Source organism: Thunnus thynnus, chromosome 5 (genome assembly GCF_963924715.1).
Source record: "Thunnus thynnus chromosome 5, fThuThy2.1, whole genome shotgun sequence".
NCBI lineage: Eukaryota > Metazoa > Chordata > Actinopteri > Scombriformes > Scombridae > Thunnus > Thunnus thynnus.
Genome location: NC_089521.1, coordinates 17,292,343 through 17,312,825, shown reverse-complemented (window position 1 = coordinate 17,312,825; position 20,483 = coordinate 17,292,343). Strand labels below are relative to the sequence as shown.

General features: G+C 42.1%; 1 protein-coding gene across 1 annotated transcript in view; it reads right to left on the bottom strand.

The window, feature by feature from the left end:
- Window positions 1–20,483, bottom strand: part of igf1ra (insulin-like growth factor 1a receptor) — an 84,180-nt gene that overhangs the window by 53,326 nt on the left and 10,371 nt on the right. Inside the window, exon 2 of the mRNA XM_067589681.1 lies at window positions 13,861–14,427. Coding sequence (XP_067445782.1) covers window positions 13,861–14,427 — 567 coding nt within the window. The remainder of the gene's footprint in view (window positions 1–13,860; window positions 14,428–20,483) is intronic.

Genomic DNA, 20,483 nt, shown 5'->3' with positions numbered 1-20,483 from the left:
TTCCACCAACTTTCATAATGGACCACACATGTCCAAAACTCTCAACGCCTGTTATGGGTCAGTTGTGTTTGTATGTTTCTGTCAATACATGTAAACATGCATACTCGATGTTATACAGTCTGTGGGCTTGTGTGTGCTTGGTTAAGATGGAAATCATCTCACATTCTTTGTCTCTGAAATAAAAAAACAACTTTTTAAGCAAAGACATGGCATGAGAGAGTAGCACAGAATGAGTGAACATGCTCTAATAAATTAACAATAAAATATATTAAAGTGGGGGTTTTATTCACGTTCAATCTAATGATGATCATTTGTTACAAGTGTCCATTTGTGTGGCACATCTCAAATGGTCTTTGGACTTGGACCACTGGCTTTCTGGCAAGCTAATGGCACTCCTTAATGATTTTGATGTAAACAAAATTAACCACTCATTTGAAAAAAGCTTTGGAGCAGAAGTAGATGGAGAAAAATACATTAAATGAATTTGAGCCTGAGGAAACTGTATTCTGCAGTGCGGATGAATGACTGACAACATTAGGGTCACAATGCCACAGTTCCTTGGACAAAAACCACTTTGTGTCTGAGAACGCTACAAGCATGCAGACACATACATACAGTACATAGAGTACATGCCATACACATGCCGTGAGGCAATGACTCATCTTTCCCGATACACCTCCCTGGCATTGATTCATTTTCAGGATGAATGATTACGTTTTGACATTTAAATGTGCAGTATATCAATTTAAGTAAGTAACAGTAAGTATATTGAGTTATTTTTATTCCCTTAAAAAATTGCTGCTGACTAAAGGTCATGCTATCGTGGTGAAAACTGGTCTTTTGTGTTTGAGCTCTCAAACAGAGTTATGAACTCCAATCCGATTTGGATAAAGCTTTATAAACAGAAAAATGTTAAAAGCATGTCTGGAATGTAAATATTTCAAAACAACCATTCAGATTAAAATTCAGCTATTGTGTTATTCCTAAATAGGAAGTTAGTTTGCTGCACTGAAACGAGACAAAGGAGAAAAATAAATAACTCTCCACCCCGTACAGTAAACAAAATAGACAGGAAATAAAGGCAATAGCAACAAAAGTTCTGCCTTATACAAACAGCATGAACAAAAGGAAAGGAACAAAAGACTTCCTTGTTTTCTTAACTTTAACTGAAGGTTACGGAAAAAGACCTCCACCAATGTAACATTTGGATGTATGAAAAAGTGCATTTTGCTATTTTCTTGTACAGAAAGAACTACGTTTTCATGCATTTAAATTTGGAACTCTTTTTCTATGTTTCTGCCTCCATACCACACTACGGCATCATTCCTGGCCACTGAAAACAGATATTTTCAATATGCATCCATACTGCAGCTATGAGTATAAACAGCAGATAAACAGAAAACTCTGCAGTCCCTCTGTTACCGGCTGAGAAAACAACAGAGAAAGTCAAAGCTGGATGAAACTCCAGGGGCTTTCCTACACAGGAGCATCAGTGTCATTACCCCACACACGGGAGGAGGAAGGGAGAAGGAAAGAAAAGGGTTGGAAGATAATACCATATATTATGCAGGGAGGTAGGTGGAATGCAAAAACAAGCTTTTTACAAGCAAGTACATGTCTGGTCTGGAAAAGTGCTAACAACAGTACATATAGCACAGAACAGTGTCTAACTGCCGGGAATGACTGAGACTGAGACCAAAACAAATACACTGTTGACTCACGTATTTTTCTTTTTCGTATGGTGGAATGGCGAATTTTGACTTACTCATCAACGGCAAGTCATGGCATTTTTAACTGAGAGGTGTAACAGAACAAAAAGCAAGCTGTTGGCCATGGCGTGGGCCCAGAGAGGAGAGGCTGTGCTGAGTAAATGAGTGTGAGTAATAAAATATGAATGAGAATGGGCGGCGTTTACATGCAGGCTGTGGGCTAGTGTCTGTCATGTTTATCAGACAGCCACAGAGAGAGCGAGGCGATTCCTGATGCACACTCAAGTGCAAACAAGCCCCACAAGCCTTGTCTCTGTAATTGAGGCGCTAATGGCAGTGGGTGGTAGGGGGATGACGTTGGATTGAAGGGGGACGAGTCCAGACTGGGACTTCAAAGGGCCTGCTGGACGCTTATCAACAAAATGCGCTCTCATCAGACACAAGGGGATGGAACAGATGAAAGGAGTGCTAAAGCACCTCCACCTCCACCCCCATCAAACCATCCATTCTGCTAAATCAGCAGCAGACCCGGGGAGCCAGGCTACCATAGGAGGATGCATAGTATCGAAACACACACACACACACACACACACACACACACACACGCAAACAGTTAGGGTCAATGAGTTCTTCAAGCCAGTAAGCAAGCTCATCATTGAATAGCAGAGTCATCACCAGGGAAGGTCACACATACAGAACATCCAGTAGGCCTAAATTAGTGACGACTCAGTACCATCCTCAGTATCATCACTTATCATCCTTAACTTACATCGAAATTAACTGATATGATTACGTCAGGTTATCGTTTTAACAAAATTATGTTGTCCAAACTATTTATTAAAAGCTGAAGTTAAAGAGTCAGTTCACCAAAATTAAAAAAAACATTTGACAAAACTACCCAGACTCCAGAGCCTCTGAAAAAGCTAGAAAGAGAACAATGAGTTGAAAGTGTTCTTTGAAACTACTGTTTCCAAGGTCACGAATATTATTTGACTCTAGTCAAATGTAGCCATGTAGACAGTTTTGGCTGGTAGATATGTTTGGGTTTTGAGATAACCATCTTTGAGATATTTGCCTCTGTCCCAAAACAATGGAAGTGAATGAAACTGATATCTCAAAATCTGGGTACATAAAACCAAAACTATCTGCACAGCTAGATGTAACTAGAGGTAAGTGAGAAAATGTTTTTTTGTTGGGTTTTTTTTGTCATTTGGGTGAACTGACCCTTTAAAAACAAGAAAAGAAAATTAGTTACCAAAATGTTTGTTTTACACATTTGAAGAGTTTTTGACAGTTTATAGCCCTGACTATCAATTTGATTATTTAATATTTATGAGACTTGTCATACATTTGCCATTTTTTATTTAATACCAATATCAGGAAATTCTTCTTATTGACATCATTATATGTATTCAACCACATCACTTAGCCTAAATGACAATCTCTCTGATGATCTCATCGTGGGTCGGCACTGTGTTGTCATATACAGTAAGCGCCTTGAGGGGTTACAGGAAAACGGTGACAAAATTGTCTTGTCACCTCAGCTTACCCTATCTGCCACTGTAGTCACAATAATCTTTAATGTCCTGTGAGTCTAAAGCCAATTTAGCGAGGATGAATGAGGATAGTGGCAGCTCCCAGGTGACGCAGCCTTTCCCTCCCTCCAAGCAGCAGGCGGAGATAGAGCTGCAGTGGGGAGCTCCAGAGACCTCTATATTTATCTGACACAGTAACAAGCCGCTGTCTGACTGCTGCATGGTGCAGTACAGCTGTACAATCTCTCTTCATCCAAACCCACCTCCCCGTCCCCCTCCTTTTACTCAGACTCTGCTCCGTTTTGGCCGGTGATGAGGGAACCAGGGATGACCTAGCAACATGTCATCACTTTGTGAGTCAACATGAATGAAGTTGCATTCACATCCATGTCTGAGGGAAGAAGAAATACACAGAGTTCTGTCCCTATATAGCTCATCGGCGGCACTTCACATGCTGCTGGATTTCTCTACAGGAGGAGCCATATTTCATCCCGGGCCACCCCGATGCTAACAAAGCACCAACTGGTGATTGCTGTGTTGGAGTGGCCCATTGAGGCGGCCGGCCAAGGAGCTGCCGGCCTGCCAAGAGAGCAATGCCAAGAGGGCTGGAGAAGGCAGAGGAGCCCCAGCCACCTGTGCCCATTAGGCTGCGTGCTGACAACTGCACTGGGCCCTGGGGATCCCACCCAAACAAGCTGAGGAGAAAGAGGAAGGGGAGGCACCAGACAGGGTCAAGGTCATTTTTCAGTCATTGACAGAATGCAGACTAATGACATTAAACAAGCCAGGCTGCTTTATGGATTGTTGACACTGAAAGCTATATGGGGGAAGATTTGTAAAGAGCTGACATGATCAAAACTTTGTTTGGAACTAATATAACGTCAATCTTCATGCTGGCTTACAGGGAGATTGAAGAAAGGGGTTTGAGGGGAAGTGTGTGGTTGTCAGAGGCATTTCATTTAGCTGTGTAATTCATGAAATGTCCTTTGTAATTTTATGACGCCCTTTCATCTCCTCATTGTGCACATGCTCAGAAAAAGAACAGACGGCAAAACACTGCTGGCACGCTGAGGCCTGCATGATATCTCTTTTATAGATAGTGCACACGCTAAATCCACACACAACACACCCTTTAGCTCCATGACTCATCCTGAGTTAAGCTGCTGCAGGATACGATAACTGTCCTTATCGTTATGCGTCCTTATAGTTATCGTGAAATACTTTTTCCCCTGTTGATATAAGATGTATCCCTATTCAAACGTAGTGTGTACCTGCCATACCACTCGGTCACAAAGCTTTAAAAACAAGACACATCCCACATCTAAACACACCGCCATACCCTACTTGGGAAGTGGATCTGTTTTCAGAGAAACACACGTTTCAGCCATGTGTGGAGGGAAAGGTAGAGGGATCAGATCAACCCCCCCCCCCACCCGGCCACTCGCCTCCTTACAACACATAACAGGGGAAGAAAATAGAGGAGCAGTGTTTCTGTGACCTCAATAAACCTGACTAACTACTCTGGCAATGCAGGATACTCTCCTCTCTCTGTGGTATGCCAGCGTACATCCTCACCTCTGCAGGAGAAATTTGTCAGCAGGAGATTTCTTTTTTTCCCTCTGTGGAATTAACCCGTGCTCTCAGAGCTTACTTGCAGGCATGGCACATTATCTCACAGGAAGCACTGCCAAGCCAGCCCAGCAGTGAGTAAATGGCTGGTCTGGCCTGCGCTATATGGAGGGACAGAGTCGGGACAAGCCGTGCAGAGAGGCAGACAGAGGCATAGAGGCAGACAGAGGGACGGCTCAGGCGCCATGGGCAGGCAAAGGCAGCAGGCGTGGGCGCTCATCTCTCTCACCTCTCTAAGAGGCGTCACTAAGAGGAGGAGATAGCTCTCATCCTTCCTGCCATTTAGAGCAGGACTGAGGGGAGCCTACAACAGAGCCGGGGGGCCCCACCGCTCTGTCAGAGGGAGAGGAAGTTATAGTATTCACGCAGATTTATGAATGAGTGGTGAGAGCAAAGGATGAGTCACAGCTTCCAAGCTGTACAGCCAGAAGTCAGCAGGCAGTCTATCACCAGAGGCACTGGGTGGCTCAAATAGGCATCAAGCGGGCTGGAAACACACTACACACTGGGCTGACACTTACACAGGCGCACATACATTCACAAACCAACACAGCAGGCACAGTCACAGTGGGCACACACACAACCTGGGCACGAGTTGAGGAAAATTTGTAAACGAAGAGGGATGGCACGTGAGAGAGGCGAAGTGTGTGTGTGTGTGTGCATGAGTGCCTGTGTGTTTGGATGTGAGTGCAAGTGTGTCAGTCAGTCTCTTTGGAGGCTAGGCAGCATGACACACAGGTCCTATTTTGGTCAATCAAGTCTATGAGAGGAAACCTTGGAAAAGAGGCCAATCTGTCAGTGCTTTGAGAGGAGTCCTTTGTAGGCCACAGAGGACAGGAGTCAGATAAACTCAGCGCTGGCCATCAATGGACAATAAGGCTTGCTGTTCATACATGGACAATAACACACTGTATAACCATGTCATCATGAATGAACTTTGCTTACTTGCAATCAAATTGAAATTATACCAAGAAAGACACTGTTGGTAACATTAAAAGTTAGCAATGGCAGTCGACACGTGTCTGTGGCTTTTCATGAGTTTCACCACACTCTGCTCAAGCAGTGAGGCAAATATAATATGTTACAATTTTGCGTTTGGGAGGAACTCAAAACAAATTAAAGCATGAGGCAAAAAGGATTCCATTCTGACCAATCACACTTGCCACTCGTGCTCCAAGCCTCTCAAAGTCCAAAGGCAACCAATAAAACCAATTGAGCAGAAAAACTATTTGTAACCAAACAGAGTTTTCCCCCTTACTTTAAGAGGGCTCAGGTTCTGGGTACTGAGTGAAGAAGGTTTCTGTTTTGGGTGAATGTACTAACATTGGCTGCTAACAGTTCCCGAGAATGACATTTATGAATGTGACCTAGATGGGAGAAAATGTGGCAAAGGCCAGGAGAAGGGGAGAAGAAGGAGGGAGGGTGCAGGGATGTCGATGAAATGTATTAAAACAGACCAACACATACACACACACACAAAAGCAATCATAAAGGTGTAGTGTCCTGAAATTTGCTGTCAACATTTAGATTAACAGCAATATTTGTAATGAAAATGCTGTTAGATTTTTGTTAATAGGAAAAAGAAAAATCTAAAAACTAAAACTTTTGATTTAAAGGATCAGTTAGACATTTTGGGGGTATGCTTATTTGCTTTATTGCTGAGATGACATTAGATGATTGATACCACTCTAATGCATTGCTACAATATTTTACATTTCTGTATTTAATTATACACAGACACATTTTAACATCCAGACTTTAGTCAGTTGCTATAACAGTAAATTTATATTCATGGAATAGTTTGACATTTGGAGAAATATGCTTATTTGCTTTTTTATTCTGTCTATAAAAATACAGCCAGCAGCCACTTAGCTTAGCTTAGTATAAAGACTGGAAACTGAGGGAAACAGCTAGCCAGGCCAAAGGTAAAAAAATCTGCTAACCAACACCTCTAAAGCTCACTAATTAATATGTTCTCTCGTTGTTTAATCTGTACAAAAACTGAAAAGTGAAAACGACAGGTTGTGGTTTTACAGGACGTTATGTGCTGGACTATTTCTTGGGTAGAGTGACATAAAACCACAAACTCATTTTTCCACCACAGTTTTATGTACAGATTAAACAAACAAAAAAATGTGTTAATGAGTGCTAGCTTAAACTCTATTGCATAGTCTGCCGTTTCTCCCTGTTTCCAGTCTTTATGCTAAGCTAAGCTAATCGTCTCCTAGCTGTAGCTCCATATTTAACAGGCAGATATAAACAAGCAAATAAGCATATTTTTCAAAATGGCAAACTATTCTTTTAATACTAATTTACTGATAAAGGAACTGACTAAAATCTGGAAATTAAAATGTGTATGTGTATATTGCTCTATATATAAAATGTGTAATATTGTAGCAATGCAATACTGACACAGTCATAATGGCATCATCATATATATGTAGATAATTGATGTCTCTAATCAAAGATAAAAAGCTTTTCCATGAAGGTAAATACCACAACTGAAGGAACAGCAGTAAAAGAATGACAAGAGAAGCTGTTGTGTCCACTCTCTCTCTAACACACACACACACACACACACACACACACACACACACACACACACACAGAACCCTCTTTACAGCCTGTTGTGGCTTCTCTTGGACAACTGTTTAAAAAGACATACAGTAAGCATCTGAGAACACAAAGAGAACAAACGGCTGCCTTGAAGGGAGCTTTGTCTGCTTTCTCGAATGTATTTATTTCAATGACACCATCGAGTTGTAACACTGTGAATCAATAGTCCCCAGTCCTCCGGGGAAATAATAGAGACAAGGGCGTGCACGCATGCACACGCACACAGTGCCGGAGTTAACTGGACAGGACGACTGTGTCACACGTGTTGAATACATCTTCCCAAAGTTACCTACAAAGTCTGCACTATACAGAGGCCAGTAATGTGTAGAAGTGTTCGGTACTAACTACGCACAAGCCCACTTTATTGGTCCTCGCTGAACAGTTAGAAAATCTGAGCACAGTAGCAGAGAAGATGATGGATCTGATTATTCCATCTTTTAGTCTGGTGGTTGTGGGATGGCAGGAGTGAATGAGTCTGATCGACATGAGTGCCATCTCTTCGGCATTAACTCTGGCACACTGCCTAAGCTTTGCACAAAATGGAGCAGAGCGCAGGCGAGTAGTTCATGCCGGGTGGAAACAACGGATGTATGGTCACTGAGTCATGGTTGCTGATTGTGCCCCCAGGAAAGCACCAGACTCTCAAGACTGGAATTTGAGCCTTTTCTGCTCCTTGTCGCTATAACCGCAGGACTTTGATAAGCTTCTGGAAAGCCATTAAATATTTAAAAGCTTCCTCATATTTGTGGGACAAGTACTGGAGATGTTTGTTAAACAAAAAGGACTGGCAGATGATCATATGAACTCAACCCATCCTGTCAACACCCTCAGACAAACACGAAACAGATCAAACTCACATCAATACCATCACTATCAGTTTAGCTCCTTCTTTCTACCAACAAATAGTTTCTGTAAGGCCCAGCACATGTAGTCTGCAAATACAGCCTGAGCTGTGTATTCCCCCTCTTCATCCCCTCAACTGCAATGACTAAGCCAGCAGGAATTTCTACCTTATATACTTAAAGGGGCAGTCTCATTCCATCTAGCTTAACATACATTCCTTATACCTTAAGTGTCAATAAATCTAGCTCTCAACCAGCACAAAGAGAGTATAATTTCTACAGAGTTCGATCTCTCTACAGCTAATCTTGACAACAAGAAGTATGAGCCATGTAGAAGCTCTAGAAATCAATTTACAAACACCTCAGAGAGAAAAGGAGGATTTACATTCTGTTTTCTCACTGATTAGTTTATATTTTCTTGTCAATATATTTTTTGATTAAATACATAAGCATAGAGAGCCACAAAAACAACCAAAATGAAGATAGAAATAAAGAAAAATATGTTAACAATTACTTGCCCTGTTTTAAAGGATAAATCTGGTGATTTTCTATGTTTTTATTATTTTTCTTAGTATTGTCTGTGTAGCCAAAGTCTGATATACTTATGTGCCACAGACCTTAAGTGCCACAGACCTTTTATGTAAACCAAGCTGTTAAAAACACATCAATGAGCTACGCAATTGCACCGAGTGGCATGCTCCTTTCATTACATGGGTACTGTAGTTAATTTTGAGTCGATCGTAGATCACTGTTCTGCTGCTGTAAATATCTGCTGGCACACTAAACCCATGGCTGAACACAGTCGCCAACAAATTCTCAAAGTTCTCAGAGTTTAAAAAAGTCAAATAGTTAAATCAAAAAGCTTTTGTGTGCAACACAGGTTAAAAAAGGGCCTCCTTTGCCATATACAGAGGACAACAGTCCAGTCTCTGTCTCAGGGCTTTAATATTTGTCCCATTAAATTCAGCAGCCTGTTCCAAGGTCGCTCATTTGGTGGCTTTAGCAATCATTTATTAAGCAGGTCTTAATTCAAAATAAAAGAGTGGCTATAATTTCATTATTTTGTTATACTTTCTAATATATTTTCATACTGTCCCTTAGTAAGAACAAACAGGATTAAGTATGAGTGCCACAAATGGAATAGACTATTATTACTTCTTGGTTTTGGTCTTTTCATGGGATTTGTTGGCAATCAGAGAAAAGTTTGAATATTGCCTGTAAAAAAGTAATCAAACAGTAGAAACTGCAAAAAACAGAAAACTGTAGAACATTTACAGTATAAGATTTTGTCCACCCGTCTGAACCTGCTTACCCTATAGTTGCATCCTCTAAAAAACTGTTCCCTCACTGTAAAGTGGGCTTAGGTCAGAGCACTCAGACCAGAGATATCAAGTAGGTCTCTGGCAAGGAGGGAGTAAACATTATTAAATGCAACAGTCTCTCGGGTCAGTGGAGAGCTCTCCTAACTGCCAGGGCTCCAAAATGCTTCGGCACTGCTGAGTTTCTTCTGGGTTCAGTACAAGGACACACAGAGCAAAGCCTGTCTGTAGCTTAGCAGGACAGCGGGTCTCATTACGTCAAATTTCACCTTACAACACTGCAGCTCAGACGCTAAAAATGCAAACTGACACCACATCACTGTCAACCCAATTACAACTCAGTTTCGCTGATTCAAAAAGCAAAAGCAGCTTCAGTATGTGAAAGTTTCTTTCATTAAACTTCCAGAGGAAAACTTAATCTCTGATATTTTTCTATCAATATCAATAGACAACACTTGGAACATGATGTTCCTTAAAATCAGGTAGCAGGAAGTTACTATATTGTTACTGATACTGTAAGTTAATATTCTATCACATAGAGGAGACATGTGAGCTATGTGAGGACTAGCAGGTGTGAAAGTGTGTGCCTCCCTGTGGAGCTATGAAGACAAACCTGCCCTGAGACTGGGCCTGGACACTGCAGAATGCCTTCCTGCTTGTCTGCCTGATTGTAAAAGCCTCTTGTCTATCTAGCTTTGGCTTCACTCCAGGGCTAAAGGCAAGCCTGTCTGAAGCAAACACAGAGACCTGAGGAGGCTATCTGAAGCAGGCCAGACACTTTTTAGTCACGGGATCCCCAAAACTCAAAGCAAACAGCGTGTGATGTCAAAGGATCCAGGGCCTGACCAAACAAGCCAGTTGGCCACCACTGCAGTGATGAGAGAATGCCTCCAACAAGTAAACAGTGGAGAGGTATCTGACAGCCGGAGCTGTTAACAGCCCCTGATAAGCCCTGCAGAAAAGAGTGAGGTGAAAATAGAGGAGGAAACACCAGCAGAACAGCTGACAAGGACAATCAGGGATGAGATCCAGGCTGAGGCTAAGTGAAGGGGAGAGCGCTAGAGAGGAAGAAACGGATAGATGTGTACGAAGCAGCGGCAGGCAAGGCAGGGAGGATTTACGAGGAAGCATGAGGGGGGCGAAGAAGGAGGAGGAGGAGGAGGAGGGATGAAAAACAAGGGGAGGAGAGCTTTTTTTTTTTTTTCAACCCTCCAAGAGCTTGCAGTTGAGCTTGTATACTTGACATTTGTCTGACATTTCCCCTCAGTGCCCCTCCTCCTTCATAGTCAGGGCCTCTCCACGCATCACTGCCTGTCACTAAAAAGCACCCAGAACCTATGCTCCAATCTCCACTTCCCTACACAGTCACTCCCACTCTCTTCCACCCAGCCTCAAGTACAGCATTAACCTGGCTTAATCTGTCCGGCATCTCTGAGAGGGCTGATTCACACACCCCAAACTGTTGTGGGAAACAGCATCTGGTGAGTGGATAAGTGTGTGGAAAGAGGAGTTTTGTTGTCGCTCCATGAGGAACTAGAAGGCCCAGAGGCTGCTAGGCAGACAGCACTCCCTCCTCATGAAGTGTAATTAAAGAGGAGACCGGACCGTATTGACTAAAAAACCACTGCATGCCCTTGAAGGAACATCTGTACTGGAGAAAAACAAGGCAATTATGCAGAGGGGTGGAGGGAGGAGAGAAGAATCTTAAGCAATGGGGGGAGAGAGGTAGACACATTAAGTCTACCAGAGACAGGGTTAGAAATGTTATCTGTGCATCAAGCTTGCAACATTAACAGACACCACAGACCTGCTCTGTTGCTACTATCACCAAGCTTCTTTCTGTCCTATTATTGCTTCAGTAACTCCTCCTTTTTTTCCACTGTGTCACTCCCCGAAGCCTTTATCTGCAGCCTTGAGACCTCAAGGCCCTCTAGATGAATGCATTCACCCTGACCTCGGCCTGGGCCTCAGAGAGAAGTGAACTGGTTCAAACAATACTCCTGCGCTGCCTCTCAAGTGCGACGTGACAGAACAACAGAGCGCTTTACAACATAACACTACATAGTATCTCTTGTGGGAAGAACAGACGTGACTTAAAGGTCATCGCTAGATTTTTATCCGACACCACAGATGACTGTACCTTTCAAAATGTAGCATTTTGTAAAGAAGAAAATGTCCTTTTTTTGAATATGTTTCGTTGTTTGAACATAATTTATAATTGCATATGGATCAAGCAATCAATAACATTATGCAGGGAACTCAGGGAGGTCAACACGTTCACGAATAAACCGAGGCAAAACAGTAAACATCAGAGCTGTTCTAGAGAAGCAGAGGTGGTCACTAGGGAAAGCACGCAAGCTTGATTACCACTATTTGTTCTGAGGGTCCCCGGGGGTTGGAGGAGGGTGGTGTTTGAGTCTCCCAGTAGACCATGGGAGCTGTACACAGGTCTTCAATAGAAAAGGGCTGGGGGAGCATTTTCCCACCATTATTTCACACAGATGAGAGGGCAGAGAAGCTCACAGTGAGCAGAAAGTTTGACCTCAATCTTTTCACCAAGAAAAACATTTATCTGTATATCTTTGATTCAACATTGAGATGGGGTGTGGTATGGATAGTCAGACTCCAGAAGGAGAGAAACACAAACCACCAGTCGCTCTCAAGTACCACAGCGTGCTGATGGTCTATGCAAAATAAACAAATAAAGGAGAAAAAATGCACAACGCTGAAGCTGTGGCACTGACATCACCCTCTGACCAGCACATAAACAAAGCACAACGAAGCAGCAAAAAGATAAAGAACCACAGTCAACAAATCTCCTCACACTAAACCATAAACTCTACAGCACTGATCTCTCTTTCGTTGTGTTAACATGGTTATCCACATATAATGTGAGTGCTATAAATGTGCTTTTATAAATGCAGACTGAGCTGAAGTGATTTGTATTTGTGTTAGCTACCTTTTCTGAATTATTGTAATTGCTGTTTCAACTGTTCAGAAAGGCACTGTGTGTTGTGTGCTATCTGTGAAGGAATCTGAACTTCTAATAAAAACATCAATGGCCCTTTTGTATCTGAAGAAAAATGTATGTGACCCTGCCTGAAACCTTGAAAAATGATTCATGACCCTACCCTCTTGCACCATAGAGAAAAATGTTAAAAATAATCCATGCAAGGCCTGAGAAAGCAACTAGAAAGCTTGATAATTACAAAATAACTGCATGAAAAATGATATGTGTGAGAAACATGATACAAAACCATAATGGTCAAAAAGCAACATAACATTTTCATCAAAAGTCTCATCGACAGATCAGTGCTCTCCAAGTCTGTTTGTGTCAAACCAGCTGTGCAAGTATATTACAAAGCCTCAAATTGCCTTCTACAGTAGTTTTGAAGATGACAGCTTATCCCAATTTCTAATCAAAAAGCACACGCCATCTCTCACTCTGAAATCTGAGAGAAAAAGAGCAGTGAAGATATGTTATGTTGCCACGTGCTGCTACCCTCACTTCAAATGCTGCACTGATTACTGAGACAAACTGAACAGAGGCGACAAATACACAAAACTGAATTTATTCAAACCTGAAGATTGAGATTATAATATATATATATATGATATGACCCTCCTCTGAACTGTTTTAAAAAATGCATGACCCTACGGGGCCAAAGTTAAACAAGGATGACCCTCCCCCAGATTCTTCAATATACCCCTTTTCATGAATTGCAAAAAGTCCCTAAGGCAAATATTTAACTGACATGGTCCAGACAGGTAGACTAGCTCATTTCTTGGCAGAGGCAACTTTAACCTCAACTGAGTATGCCTTTCTAATACCTGGTGCTCTATATTGCAGCCATCCCTCACTCCACAAATAGCCTGATCTAAAGACAAGGTCTCTATAATGAACAGAGAGGAAATGTTTGCACTGGCCCGTGGACAATCCTGCAGCCTGACGGAAATGAAGGAAAAACACTGCATAGATTCATGGGATTTGTTCACTGGTGAAGAAATGCACAATTTCAGAATGTTTGTGAGACTGGAAACCACCTACGTAGATCAAAGACACATCTGCACTTACTGTACTTGTATCACAAAATATCGCACAAACATTTCCGCTATTAAATTTAATTTAGCAAACATCCAATTTAAAACATTCTCCGCATTTCTCTGTTGGGATAGAGGATAAAATAAAACAGCATAGAATTCAGGTTACCTTTCTGACACTGGTTGGAGGTCCAGCAGCGATACTCTTGTTTGTTACTGAACGTTGTCTGTCGACACAGAGGGTTATCCTCCATGATGCCCGGGCAAAGGTTGTCACACTCCTTGGCCTTCTTATTCCCACTGATAATATTGTTGTTGAACTCAGAATCCATAATAAGAGACCAGTCCACTGAGTCCAGGTAGCAGAGCTCAGGGTTCTTTTCAATCCGGATGGCTCCCCGGGTGATGTTCCTCAGGTTGTACAGGCCGATATCCTTCAGGCTGGTCATCTCGTAGATCACCAGGGCGTAGTTGTAGAAGAGATTGCGCCCGCGGATGACACTCAGGTTTGGGAAGAGCACACTGAGGCTGTCCAGGCCCGAAACACGAAACAGCAGCAGGTAGTCGGTGATTACGGTCAGCTTTGGGAAGCTGAGGGAGCGGAAGACCTCCTGGTGGATGTTGTTGGTCTTGTCGTTGATGAGGAGGATCTGCAGGTAGCCCTCCACCACCGTGCAGTTCTCCAGCCGCTTGAACTCGCTAATCTCATTTCTGATGTCGATACTCGGACCACAGACTGGAAGACACAGAGAGAGACACGAAGTTGCATTTTCTATCTCTCAATCAGGAAACATGTTATTTAAAACATTATACATATACAATAGAGAGTATTAAAGATTTATTTTACTTTTGTATTAGAAATGAATGTAAGAGAAGTGTTTGGTGGGGAATACAGCAATGCTGCGTTAGATTAGCATGTAGATCATTTTTGACAAAAGATTTTAATTATAATAATCTTCTTGAAGCATATAATCCTGTTAGTCAAGATAGTAAGGGTGGTGCTTTGCTGGCAACATGTCATACATACAAATAATACCGAGCAGTGTGCAGTGACAGGACATCATGTTTTTTCATTTACATTTACAAGTTAATGTTTGCTCTGACTGTTTTCTCCAAGTTGAATGATGGCCTGCAGTCACACACGTTTTTATTGTAACAAAGGAGACATTATCATCAGGGTCAGCAACATTTTTAACACAGAGGTGACAAGGGAAATTGTTATTTAGTTGACGTTGAGGTTCACAAGTTAACATGTTGATACACCTCCTGTATCCGTCATATCAGATGCAAACCCTGCATTCCTCTGTAAAATGTTTTGTCTGTCACCTCAGATAACCCCAGCGCTTGAATAAGCCATTCCTCTGTACTCGGAAAACAACACTTGAAACCACATTGCCTGGAGCGTCCTCCAATACCACACATACTCTCTCACACACACACACACACACACACACACACACACACACACACACACACACACACACACACACACACATTAACAACAAAGACAATATTACTGATGAAAATCATCTCTCTCTTTAATTGTGCCTATCACTTACTACACCTGGGAATCAATGGTAGACGATATTCTCATCATGTGCCTGTCCGCTAATGCAGTGGTTTGTTATCTGATGTACCCACAGCCCTGTCAGATGAACTCAACTGCCGCTCATCAACACCATCCATCATGTTCCACATGTGCTCATTTAATTTAATGTTACACAGGATGTTATTTAACATCATTAATTATCGAAGGGGATAATGTTACCATACTTTTTTATACATTTGAACTGAAAATGTTTAAGTTGTTTTGGTCAAGTTTGCATTCAGAGAGTTTATTATCCCTTGCTGTTGGCTATTTCAACTGTTTATCTATCACCTTTTAACTATTTCAACTGCTTATCCATTACTTATCTATTTCAACTGTTTATACATTACTTTTAGCTATTTTAACTGTATATCCACTACAGTTAGTTATTTGAACTGTTTATCCGTCACTTTTCAGCTATTTCAACTGTTTAAATAGTTAGCCAAAGGTAATGGATAAACTGTTTATACATTACTTTTAACCAACTATGTAAGCTGTTTATCCATTACCTTCAGTTAACTATTTAAATTGTTTGTCTATTACTTTTAGCTATTTCAACTGTTTATCCATCACCTTTAGTCAACTATTTAAACTGTTTACCCATTATTTTTTTCTATTTAAACCATTTACCCACTACTTTTAGCTTTTTCGCCATTCATATATTGCCTTTAACTGTCTGTTTAAACTGTTAAACATGACTTTTAGCTATCTATTTTAGCCATTTATCCATTAGCCTACTTTTAGCTAACTGTTCTCTGCTCATTTGCTAACTAGCTTTCATGCACACTCAATCATTATACGTAGTGTTCTGGTAACAGCTCACTCAATATGTGGCTATATTTCGTAAATCAATTTCTTTTTTTACAAATTGGTTGAGTTACCCCACAATCTTTCCATGTACCCCATATAATGCAGCCAAAAAGTTGAAAAGTTCTTCTGCAAAACCTAACAGATAAAAAACGTCTAAACTCCTAACTACGTTGAAGATTTATGAAGCAATAAATTATTTATGTAATTACACAAGTGGCACATTTTGTAACTAACAGATTGCATATTATTTTGAACTGTGTTAAAGACGGTTCAACAATCAGCACAGGAAATGCCTTGACATATGAGCTCCTTGGTTAAACCTGTTATGTTCTTACAGAGGCTTAGGACGCCGTCGCCATGGGCGACACTGTCACAGGGCCTGTCCAATGAGACAGGCAGGCATGTTTTCAGTAAGAGTCTTTGATCCTTGTCAAAACACTGGGTAATGGCCCTAGGCCTTATGACAGTATCTGTGTTGACCTGCCTCTGCTTCCCTCTTCCCAGATTTTACGTGATGGTTTGGCCCCTCCCACTTCATTTAGGGATTGGTGTCACCTGCTTGGAGCCTTTATAAACTGGGTGATTCCAAAATGGCTCCCTCTCTCCCCCTCCTGAAAGGCTGGTGCTTTTCAGGTACCCAGTTTGGTTTTATTTGTGATTTGATTGTGTTTAGTATAGCCTTGGTTCATGTTACAAGTAGTTTAGGTTAGCACCTACAGTTTCATAGCACCCCACACCCATCCTTCACTACTGACTTTACAACCTCATAGTTTGCTTACATTGAGTTATTTTTGAATAAATTATTTGTTTAGTCAAGCTGTTACTGTGTGGACCTCCCTCCTTTGTTATGCTCCTGAATGAGCTTATGCTTCTCAACAAGCTGGGCATAACAAGTGGGGGCTCGTTCCATGTTGAACCTGAAAAACATCAAAATTTTAGGTGAGTTTGAGTAGTGTAATTGTGTTGGGATGCCCACAGTGACAGTTTCCTTATGTTCAAAGTTAAGCAGATAAGGTGCAGGGACAGTATAGTTCTCTATTAGACTTTCCAAATTTTATCAGACCGATTGGATCAAATTCTGATAATGAAACGAGTCATTTTGAAGGGGTTGTGTGATGCTTGAAACAATTTATCCACCGTCTTACAGCTGCAACAGTAGGTTAAGGCCAGTATCTACTGGCCATCGGGAATACTGGGACACATCTCGGTGGGCCATCAAAATATACATTTTTGGGCCAAAACATATCGGTTTATACCAGCCCTCTCTGTGTGCCTGTCATTCGGGGTGCACATGAGAGTGTGCTGCATGCCTGTGTCAGGCCGTATTCAGACCAAATCAGGTGTCATGGCGCACCACCACCGGGTTGAGCGGAGGTGTGGGTGTGTTTGTGCTCTAGAACGTAACCATTGTGAAACAATCAGAAAATAAAGTTTTATTGATCTGATTCACCATCTTTCTCACCATCACGGCTCCCTCTCTTCATTCACTCTCTAGCACGCTTGACCACAGCTGCTCTCTTTCTCGCACACTGGTCCTCTCAGTTCTCTCTCTCTCTTTTTCTCGTCTTTTTAAAAATGAGACTGGCCCCCGACAGAAAAATCTAACTGTCTTTTAACGTTATCAAATGAAGAGAAATGTTCTCCCCTCGTCCTACTAATGTCTTTGTACTCAGGCAATCACAGCTGAGTGCCCCCTTTACTCTCACTGCCAGAAGGGGGAGACAAAAGTCCCGCACTCCAGCTTTAAGGTGCATATAAGTTGTGTATCCAATGAGAATGGTGAGTGTGGGTTATGGAGTATACAGCTGGGTAGCTGTGCCATTTGTGCTGTCTGGCTGGAACATTCATTGTGTCCCCCAGAAAGGTGGTAGCACCAGTCATCTCACAAGGAGAAGTTTCTGATTTTTTTGTTTTCAGGGGCATTTTATTTTTGTTTGTTGTTCATGCGGTTAGTAGCATTTGGCTCGGGAGCACCCTGTATATTAGCTGGGGCAATTTGTCTTCCCCAGTACAGACAATTTGTAGGTGCATAAGTACCCACTGCCAGTATGCACATGAAAACTAGGGTGCAGTTAGTCAGTTTGGGCTAGGCAGTTGGGGGGGGGGGGGGGGGGCTCTGATGCCTGATTTTGTTCTTTTGGATGTGCTTAATGTATTTAACTCTGGCTGCGTAGTCAATCTGACAGTGTTAAACATGGATACTGAGCATTGTAATACTTTGGTCTCTGAATTTCTAAAAAAGACTGTCTCGTAGTACTTTAACTCAGTTTACAAAGGCAGATTTAGTAGAGTTGGCAGCATGTTTGAGCTGGTCAAAACCTGAAAAGTTGCCAGGCAAGGCTGAGCTAGGGGGCATTCTGGAGGGGCTAGCTGTATCTGCCAGGCTTTTGGAGGTAGTTCAGGCTCCAGTCGCTCCAGTGGTTTCAGAGCTTTTTGGTGGGACTTTGTCATTTGAACATTTGAGCATATGCAGCTAGAGAAGGAAAAGTAAAAATAGAGGAGAGATTACAGTTTGAGTTGGAGCAGGAGAGAATGAGGGTTGAGGTAGCATATGAAAGGGAGAGATTAAGAGTAGAGCAATTGAAACTGCACGAGTTACTAATGGCCATTTGTAGAGGACGTGAAGCTATCGGTTTGTATACTGGTTTTGACGTTGCTGAAAGCTTACGGCTTCTGCCTGAATTTGATGGAGACCCGGACATATTTTTTGCATTGTTTGAGCGTGTGGCAGAGGTTAGAGAATGGCCGGACAGTCATAAAACTTTGATGTTGCAATGTGTTTTCACAAGCAATGCCCAGAGAGCTTTTTCTGCCCTTAGTTCTGCTGAAAGTGGTGATTATGCTAAGGTTAAAGGTGCAGTTCTAAAAGCATATGAACTAGTTCCTGAAGCATACAGGCAGACATTTACGAACTGGAAGAAAGGGAACAAAAGCAAACCCATGTTGAATTCGTGCAAGATATTTTGGCTCATTTCACTCGCTAGTGCTCTGCTTCTGAGGTAGACAATTATAAGGATTTGTGTGATTTAATTATGTTGGAACAGTTCAAGAGTTCATTGCCTGCCCACCTTGCTACTTATATCGATGAGAGAAATGTGAAGACAGGATCTGTGGCTGTATTCCTCGCTGATGAATATGCTTTAACACATGCTAGTGACTCAGAATTTGGTCAAGTCCACAGAGAAGGGCAACAGCGGGAGAATTTCAGGTTTTGGCCTGCTAAGTCTCTAGGGGTCACCCATGAGCCCGCTCATCTTGTGGTGAGGCACATTCCAGGGACAAATGTAAGGTTTGATCCAGCCAGGATATGTCATGCATGTAAAAACAAGGGACACTGGAAAGGGGAATGTACTATCAGTAAGGCTGGCCAAAAATCAGCCGATTCCAGTGTATATGTGAAGTCGGCTGGCATAGTGTCCTCTGCACTAAGCATTGATATGTCTGAATCTTCCCTTGAAAACTGCTCCATCTAAAAAAGTATTAATGAGATGCATGCACCTTTTCTCTCAGATGGTTTTGTGTCTTTGGATGGAAAGGACAAGATGCTTCTTATTATTTTGCAAGACACTGGGGCTATTGAGCGTTTCATTGTGGAGAGCACTTTGCCCTTTTCAACCTGTACTGCTACTGGTGGAAAATCTCCTGTACTTGGCATTAGGTTGGTTCCTCTGTGGGTTCCCTTGCATCATTGTCATCTCTTCTCTGATCTGGTATGTGGAGAGGTTGAAATGGGTGTCTGTCCCCAGCTGCCAATTCAAGACGTAGACATTATTCTCGGAATGACTTGGCTGCGGCAAGGGTTTGGAAAGATGGTCCACCGCTATTGTTCACCCTTACGGGAATCTGAGGAACCAGATGAGTGTGCTAAACAGCACCCTAAAGTTTTTTCTTCCTGTGCTGTGACACGGGCAAGGAGTAAAGCTAAGTCAGAGCAGTCTGAGGTGTCTGAACAGATCCGGTTTTCTCAGGCAGAAGACATTTCTGAGGGAAAGGAGCAGTTTAACTTGTTTGCTATCCTGTTGCCATCACTGTCTAGAGAAGAGTGTATTAAAGAGCAAGCTGCAGATCCCACAGTGAAATCCTTGTTTGAGTTGATCTGTCCAGAAAGTGAGCTCAAGTGTGTTCCTAGTGTCTATTTTGTTAATGATGGATTGCTGTTTAGGAAGTGGGCTTGTGTAGTGTGTAGTGTGCAGGTACACAGTGCTGTTCAGATTGTGGTGCCCTCAAAATTTAGGGACCTTGTGTTGAGCAGATCACATGATGGAGTTGCAGGTCATTTTGGTAACAAGAAAACTTATGACAATGTCCCCCACCATTTCTGCTGGCCTCGTCTGAAAAGGGATGTAACAATGTATTGTGCAACTTGCAACACCTGTCAGTTAACTGAAAACCCT